Consider the following 9,317-nt stretch of genomic DNA (forward strand, 5'->3'; position numbering starts at 1 on the left):
AAGGACCAATAGGTCTGTTGCTGTTTGCATCTTTGTATTCCTTTGAGGAGGTTGGAGTATATGGCGAGGTCAAGTCGTGACCTGGGTCATGGCTGTCCCACGTGACTTTCCCTGCTTTAGAATGCACACATTAATGGTATTAACCGGTCCTTCTTCTGTATACCTGTAGCGTTTGTGTGAAGAAAGGTCTTACCCTCAACCCTTTGCTTTTCGCCCGCGTTTTTTCTTCACATTCGTGACTAGCAGTTTGGTGAAAATGGGCACAGTGGTGTTGAGAAGGACATAGGCATGTTTTTAGATTGTTTGCAGTCTTCTCTCATTTCTCTTGCAGGGGGGCATCGGAGATCCTTATACTTAGCACTTCACAAGAGCTGATCAACCACCATGCCGCCACTTCCTAAGGAAACAGACAAAGAGTCAGCGATGGTCGAGGAGGAGCTTGTGAGATCGACGGCATCAACCTTGGAGCTCGGGAAGGAGGTCGAGGCGGGCCTGGACAGCGTCTTCGCCTCCATCGGGTTTGGCGTGTGGCACCTGGCTGGCATTGGCACCAACGTCATGGGTGAGGTCAACGGCCCTTAGTCGTGATTAGGAATAGATTCAGACGAGAGTATCGGTGTCACTATGTAAACAATATACGCTCGACTAGTATGGCCGTTTAAGACGAAAGTGTTGGAAAGGTAGTGTGAAAAATAAAAGATTTTGTTTCTTTTTCTGTTTATTTCCAACATAATAAGTTTTTCAAACCTTTATGAGTAAATACAAAGAAAGTTCAAATACAATTGGAAACCACACCCAGACACGTTCTTGTAGAAGTATATTTTAGTCACACGAAGTTAATTTAATTCACAAGTTCCTGTAGACCTAGGTCAACCCCCTAACTTTCTGACTCTCTCGCTATCCTGTCTGTCCTATGATTAAGTAGATTCATTGAGTTACCCATGTCTGTATGTTCTTCCATTCTACTTCATAACTGACTTTGTACCTTTTACTCTGTCATCAATGACTTTATCATAATATGATCTATGATACTTTATTTCTGATTAGTTTATCTGATCCTCGTTATACTTTATATTTTATTCTAGCTTCTGATTTTGGCATTCTGAGATCTGCATCTTCCTCATACATCTTTTACCACAGCTTATCGTCCTGCCGAGTGATTACCCAGCGTGTTATCAGTCCCGATATGACTTGTTCCTTCGCGTTCCTTCACACCTTTCTTATCTCTGGGACCCGTATTTCTTAGTGCGGGTTTCTCTATTTTATCCTACAATACACTACAATACAATAAGAGTATCGTTGATCTGGGGGTATTCTGAGGATCTCAGCTATTTTTTAGTATTCTAACCTAACTTAATCTAACCAAATTTCGTTTAACCAAAGTGTTCAGAAGGCTCCGGAAAAAACGGCGAAATGAATGTTCAAGGTGCTGTAATCCATTGTCATCCTCGAGTTTGGTGGAGCTGATAACACTGTTTCCAGATTACATTCACAACCTCAGTCACCATGACACACCTATAAACTCCACTTGCTCTACAAACGACTTTACCAAGCCGGATTAAACCATGCGATAACCGAATCCATTTATTAATTGATTTATTCCACTATTTATTTAGTTATTCTATTTACTAATTAATTAGTAAATTTATTTATTTTTCATTCAACTCGCAAGGTTACATTTACATTCTAGGACATTCTTAATGTTAGATCTTGCTTGCCCAAAGACAGCCCAGACTAATATAAACTTGCGTCAACTTCCACAGTCAGCCTGATCGTGGCCATGTGCACTGCCGGGTCAGCCTTCATGTCACCCACGCTTCCCTTCCGCTGCGCTCCCGGCAACGCCTCCGTCAGGTAAGTGTTCCGGCCTCCCTTCACATCGCAGGTAATTAATCTTACTCTTATTTAGACTCTTTCCACTGAAGTTAGATTTTTTTTTCTCTCGATTAGAGAGGCAATCCGAAAGGAACCCCATACACGGTGTAATCTGGTCTTGAGGGCGCCGGACGGATATGGTCGAATCCGAGTAGCTTGGATCATTTATGTATTGACTTTGGTTTGTCCAACTAATGTAAGGCGGCAGGCAGACGAATTCCCTCCGCCCACGGACGATTTCTTTCAAGGAACAACGGGCCTCCTTACACGGGCCTCCTTACCCAAGAGAAGCCCCTATGAGGCCCATCGAAAAGAACGACTCTTTCATCGCGGGACCACAGCTGCAGGGACCACCACGGATCAGAAGGTCACCTAGTGACCTCCTTCTCCATACATCGTTCAAGATCACCAAACAAACATGAGAACTCGCTCAATCCAGGGTCAGAGTTCACACCTACGGCTCTGGCCCCCTCTTGCACCTCAAGACATTCTATTGGCTACCCTTCTCGGGGGGCACGCCCATTTTTTCATATAATTGGCTGCCTTCTTATGGCCACGTCCATTTTTTAATTAGATTAAGTTTAGCTAGGAAAATCTGGCACCTCTAAAAGTTGACTTCGGAGCTGCCAGGCCAAGATTGTATCAGATCAGGCTCACCCCAATAAACCGGAAGAAACCCATCCGCGTTTTCCACCAAAACCCCCTCCAACAAGTGGTGGCAGCGGTGGGATTTCGAACTCTACATACGAAGGCAAGACTAACTCTACAGCCGTGATAGAACTCTACGATCGAACTCTACGATAGAACTCTACGATCGAACTCTACAGCCGTGAACATTGAAGCAGCAAGTGGATTCGAACTCTAATCCATATCTACAAGCAACCAGCGAAAGCACGCTAAGCACCGACGTCTAGCCCATCGCCAATCAACCCACGCGACACCGACGAATACTCGAGCTTCGCCATCCCCACCAAACCAGCTGCTCAACAGACTTCCATTCTCCACCACGCCCTCCAACTCGAGCGACGAGAGCTTCACCACTACAACCAGCTGCCCATCGAGCGACGAGAGACTCCGTCACTGACAGCCAGCTGCACATCGACGAGATACCTTCCGCAGCTGCCTGCCTGACCGACCGACCTTCGCCGCTGTTTCCAGCTGCTCAACAGCTACGTCAAGAAGACACGTATAGCTCCTACAAGCCCCTTCTTTTATTTTTCTTTTCTCAAAGTAATACTTGGGATTTGTATACAGTGCTCCTTTACCCATACATTCTGATATTTCAACAGAGCACTAACCTTTACCTACATTACAGCACTTCCCGTGAACGCAGGATCCTCTCACAACTCCCCATCACCCTTTCCTCCATCACCCTGTGCGCGACCGCAACCGCCCATCACCCGTTCCCTCCATACGTCAACTTGGGTAAGTAGATATATTTCCGTTTTATAAGTCCACCTAGTGCAACAGGATCTCTTTAAAAAAAAAATTCGTAAATGCAACATAGTGACCACCACCCTTACACAATAAAAAACAGACCCGTTACACGTAGCCAATCGGCACAGATCCCGCAAGACATGGATGACCAACAACAACAACAACAACAACAACCACAACATCAACAGGCTAGCTCCTCGGGACAAGGTGCAACTGCCGCGCCTACCCAAAATTTAGTTACTCTCATAAAAGACAAATCGACCCTCCCTTTGTTTAATGGTAAGAATATATCAGTGCACAATTTCCTGACAGAAGTGGACGCTGAAATTGCACGTAGAGGCGCCACAGATGATAAAACAAAAATATCCATATTGACGTCTAGGATCGACAAACATAATACACGCAGACGCCTTCCTCGAAATAGACACATACGCAGAATTCGTGGACGAGTTCAAGAAGGCCTTTGATATTTTTGAACTGCTTGGTGCCTTCTCAACCATTTATTCTGTAGGGAAAGAGTTAAATCACCCACCTTACCAACCTAAGGATCAAGCAGTGAGTGTAGCAACCTCCGTGAAAACCAAATTGAGAGAAGATCTGGTTAACAGTCAATGGGTAACAAACGGCATGATGAGTGTGGAATATGTCGTATCCATGGTAGCCTACCTTGTTTTCCTTTCTAAATTGTACCCAGAGACGTTGCGACGAGTAGGCACCTCCGCCTTCAAACCTGATGTCAAATTAGCGAGATTCGCTAGACAATTTCCTGACTCGGACAAGGCGACCGAGGAAATAGAAAGCCAGACTACACCTATTACACGAAACCACATGATAGCCCAGGTAACACAGGCCACTCCCCCTATCACGAGATCAAGACATACATCTCGCACACGTCATCAGTCACGTCACAGGTCCCCCTCAAGGACACGGAAGTTTTGCAACTATTGCCGGAAAGTAGGACACACCGACGATATATGTTATCGCCAATTCCCCACAACGCCCAACAAACACTGCAGTTATCATGGAAGATGCTTTCACTCATCAGACAGATGTAGAGTCTTACGTTCACAATCCCCACACAACCGAGGATCCACCCACTCTGCCAGGTATTCACGTAACTCATCCCCGACATACTCGCGTCATGCATCTCCTGTGAGACATGCACGCCACTCCTCCCCTGCTAACCTGTCACATAACTCATCATCTACCTGACTCCTCAGTAAGAAACCGAAAGGCCTGTCAAGATCAGATAACCCTTACACTGACATACATACGTCCATGTTGCCAATTCACACACTTAACGTATCAGATACATCTCCTACATTAACCTTCAACGCCACGACTGGAAAAACCAAATTGAAAGTTTTTCTTGACACAGGTTCCCCAGTGAACATTATGTCTGTGAATAGCTTTCAGAAACTGCGCACCCAAACAAAGCGAGTGACTATTCTAGAACCACCAGATGTCAATTTGTGCAATGTGGATGGGATTCCCTTCCCCATCGTTGGAAATTTTTCTTTAGACATTAGCTTCAAGAACGAGTGCCCATCCATTACAGTTCCTACTTATGTAGCAGATGTTCATTTCCCTGCTGATGTCCTCATAGGCTTAAACTTGATGAAGCAGCATAACATTATCATATATCCTGCTCAGCATGGCATCATTTATGCAAACCATTTCCTCCCAGCATTGCCTTCAGCAATTTCCCCTACAGTCAACCACCTCAAGGTGACCGAACAGGAAAAGCCCAAGTTAATTTCAAGTAATTTTAGCCAAAATAGTCAAACCAACTCTGTTAATGACGACACCTACAAACAGACACATGCACATGACTCTCAACCCTCCATTCCATTACCAACGGTAGGAAGATGTTCTAAGCGTAACAGGCGCGCGCTATCCTCTCATAGGTCTAAATCTGCTAAGAGACAGACAAAACAACAAGTGAAAGCCAGTGATCTTTTACCAGCGGAAGCAAATTTCTTGCCCCTCTTAGAGGAATTCAACACACAATCCGCACCAGTCTCTCAAGTGTTATCGACTTTCCGACATTCTCACGCAGTACTTATCAGTCCAAAGACACTGTTCCCTCGTGAGTACACACGCATACATATACGAGTTTTCCAAGCACCCGACACCGATGTACTCTGTATGCCAGAAACTTGCCGCGTAAAGGGTATCTCTCTGTTCTCAGCCATCAGCTCTACTTCCAGAAGAGGTCACACTTGCATTATTATTGCAAATAATAGTAACGCCCCCCTCCACCTCACAGTTGGCACAAACATCTGTGATTTCCAAATTTACCCTTCACGTATCAAAATCATGGATAACGAGCTCCCAACTTCTCAAGTTTGTACCACAGTTCCCAATGTGCAAGCAGCACAGGAACCTATTAACGCATCTCACCTTAACTCAATTGATTTCCCTGATGCACAAGCAGACTTGCTTGCACTTTGCAACAAGTTCAGACAGACCATTGCAACGGAAGGTGAACCCCTTGGAGTCATTAATAGAATTCATCATCATATACCCCTTCGTGAGAACTCTAAACCATGTTACATTCCCGCATACAGACTACCGCACTCTAAACGCATGATAGTGGATTCACTGATTAAAGACATGATTGCACAGGACGTGATTGAAACGTCAATTAGCGAATGGAATTTTCCACTCTTTGTAGTGCCAAAGCAGGACGGGTCTTTTCGACCTGTAGTGGATTTCAGAGAGTTAAATAAACTCATCATTCCTGACCGACACCCTATTCCCCTGCTAAACGACCTCCTCCACTCTGTTGGTGAAAACAATGTAATTTTCACCACCTTAGACCTTATGTCGGGATATTTCCAGATCCCCCTTGCTCCAGAGTCGAGGCCTCTGACAACTTTTAGCACACCCACAGGACACTATCAATTTAAACGACTCGCCATGGGTCTCATTTCAGCCCCCTTCAGTATTCACACGCCTCATGCATCAAGTACTTAATGGTCTCATTGGTGATTCTGTTTTCATGTATCTTGACGATGTCATAATAGCTTCCAAATCCATTGACGAACATCTACACACTCTACACAATGTGTTCTCGCGGCTAGAACAAGCAGGTCTCAAATTGAAGCTTAAGAAGTGTTCCTTCCTTCAGAAGGAAATACGTTTCTTAGGACACGTCCTAAATTCCAAAGGAATATTAACTTCGCAGGACAAGGTCAAGGCAGTCACTGAATTCCCACGTTCTACTTCCGTAGATCATGTACGTTCATTCCTTGGTCTATCAGGATTTTACAGATGTTACATTCAAGGTTACGCTAGTGTAGCAGCACCTTTGACGTCACTTCTTAAGAAAGACATACCTTTCATTTGGACACCTGACCAAGAGAAAGCCTTTACTGACTTAAAGAAAGCCTTAACCACGGCTCCTGTCCTTGCATTCCCAGACCACAAGCTTCCCTTCACAATTTACACAGATGCCTCATATTCCGGTTTAGGCGCTGTTCTCATGCAAGAACACAACTCAAAACTCAGACCTATTGCTTATGCGAGCCGCACTCTTAACAAGCACGAACGTAATTACTCAGTCACAGAAATAGAAGCCTTAGCAATGATATACGCCCTCAAGCATTTCAAAGACATTATCCTCGGATACGAAATACACATATACACAGACCATCAACCAATCTTACATTTGTTTAAAGGGAAAAATCTATCAGGAAAACTTGCCCGATGGTTTCTCACCATCCAAGAGTACATGCCTACCTTCCATTTTGTCCATGGAAAAGCAAATCCGGTGGCAGACGCTCTTAGTCGACACATTGCAACCGTTATTCCAGTCCCTATTTCAACTAACATTACACAAGCACGCATAGCAGCAGCTCAGAGATCAGACCCTCTTTGGAAACGTGTCATATATTTCCTCGAATCTGCAGACACAGGTGACACTGACAATTTCCCCCCAGACATTGACAACTACACACTAGTTGATGACATTCTCTATCATAAAACAACATTAACAAACAAACAGGAACCCAACAGATCGGTCCTCCAACTAGTAGTTCCTACAGAGCTCATTCCAGAAGTTTTAAAACTTATACACGATTCCCCGATTGCTGCACATCCTGGCAAAGACAAATGTGTTACTCAGGCTAGACTACATTATTTTTGGTTAACAATGCGTAAGGACATACACAACCACATCGACTCCTGTCATTCTTGTGCGAGTCACAAAGGTCACATTAGCGGTCATGTTCCAATTCTAAATTACCCTACACCTTCAAAACCCTTCGACACAGTAGCTGTCGATCTTCTTAAGTTACCTCTTACGCCCAATGGAAACAAATACCTTTTTGTCTGTGTCGACTATTTTTCTAGATTCTGTATTCTTGCACCCTTACCAGACAAGACAGCACAGCACGTTGCAAAGACAATTATTGACAACCTCATATGCCCATTTACGACACCCAAAACTCTAATCTCTGACAACGGCAGCGAGTTCAACAATGAGATTCTTTCGAACATTTGCGAGTATTTCCAAATCAATAAATGTAATAGTACTGCTTATCACCCTAGTTCAAATGGCCTCGTTGAGCGCCAAAACAGAAAGATTCTCAATGTTATCAGACATCTTGCTTCTGACATTCAACCTTCCTGGGATGAACATGTTCCCATGATTCAAGCGTGTCTAAATTCTGCAATAAATAAATCAATATCAGAGTCACCCCATTTTGTTCTTTTTGGTTCAGACAAACAGCTCCCTTATGATCTTCTCCTTTCAGATCTACCTCCAATCTATAATTTCAATGACCTTGTGAAGGTTAAATTAGCAAATATTAATCACCTTTTCAAAAGAATACATAATTCTCTCCATCTAACGAAGGACGAAATGGTCCGTTTGCACAACAAATCAGCCAGAACTGACACCTTTGATATTGGAGACATTGTTTACACTCTTAACCACACACCTACCTCTAAGCTTTCAGCAAAATTCTCGGGTCCCTATCGTATCCTTGACCACGAATCCAACAATAAAGTAAAGGCACTCAGTTTGCAAACTAGGACAGAGACTCTGTTGCATAAAGATCACATAAAAAAGGTTCCTCGTGGCTTAGACATAGAAGATGTTAATTCCCCAACTACCTCAATTCAGGATAGAGACGACAACTCACGAACCGTCTCGCAAAATTCGCCAGTACCATTTTTCCATTATAATCTACGTAACAGAGCCACACCTTCATAAATGTATATTCCTTGTATAGGTGAACGGAAACTATATCTACTTTCCAATATTCTTAATTTTAAGCTCTCTTGTTTTTCATATATTTTATTCTTGTATATAATCCTAATGCCAAGGCCGTGTTAAGGACCTTGCCTTGTGTTTTGTTCTTGTTTCTCTGTGTGTACAGTCACCGGGACGGTGACAATAGCGGGGCTGAGCATTGTAAGGCGGCAGGCAGACGAATTCCTTCCGCCCACGGAAGATTTCTTTCAAGGAACAACGGGCCTCCTTACACGGGCCTCCTTACCCAAGAGAAGCCCCTATGAGGCCCATCGAAAAGAACGACTCTTTCATCGCGGGACCACAGCTGCAGGGACCACCACGGATCAGAAGGTCACCTAGTGACCTCCTTCTCCATACATCTTTCAAGATCACCAAACAAACATGAGAACTCGCTCAATCCAGGGTCAGAGTTCACACCTACGGCTCTGGCCCCCTCTTGCACCTCAAGACATTCTATTGGCTACCCTTCTCGGGGGGCACGCCCATTTTTTCATATAATTGGCTGCCTTCTTGTGGCCACGTCCATTTTTTAATTAGATTAAGTTTAGCTAGGAAAATCTGGCACCTCTAAAAGTTGACTTCGGAGCTGCCAGGCCAAGATTGTATCAGATCAGGCTCACCCCAATAAACCGGAAGAAACCCATCCGCGTTTTCCACCAAAACCCCCTCCAACACTAACACACACGATCCAGTCTGGTCGGATCCGACCAGATCTGTCCGGCGGCCTCATGACCAGATCGTA

The 9,317-nt window shown here is 44.3% G+C and overlaps 1 protein-coding gene across 1 annotated transcript in view; it reads left to right on the plus strand.

Moving 5' to 3' along the window:
• Window positions 1–384: 384 nt before the first annotated feature.
• Window positions 385–9,317, plus strand: part of LOC143030057 (solute carrier family 22 member 20-like) — a 19,254-nt gene continuing 10,321 nt past the window's right edge. The window contains exons 1-2 of the mRNA XM_076193261.1: window positions 385–562; window positions 1,764–1,854. Of these exons, the coding sequence (XP_076049376.1) occupies window positions 385–562; window positions 1,764–1,854 (269 nt within the window). The remainder of the gene's footprint in view (window positions 563–1,763; window positions 1,855–9,317) is intronic.

This window comes from Oratosquilla oratoria, chromosome 11 (assembly GCF_046742065.1).
Source record: "Oratosquilla oratoria isolate Oo_2021 chromosome 11, ASM4674206v1, whole genome shotgun sequence".
NCBI lineage: Eukaryota > Metazoa > Arthropoda > Malacostraca > Stomatopoda > Squillidae > Oratosquilla > Oratosquilla oratoria.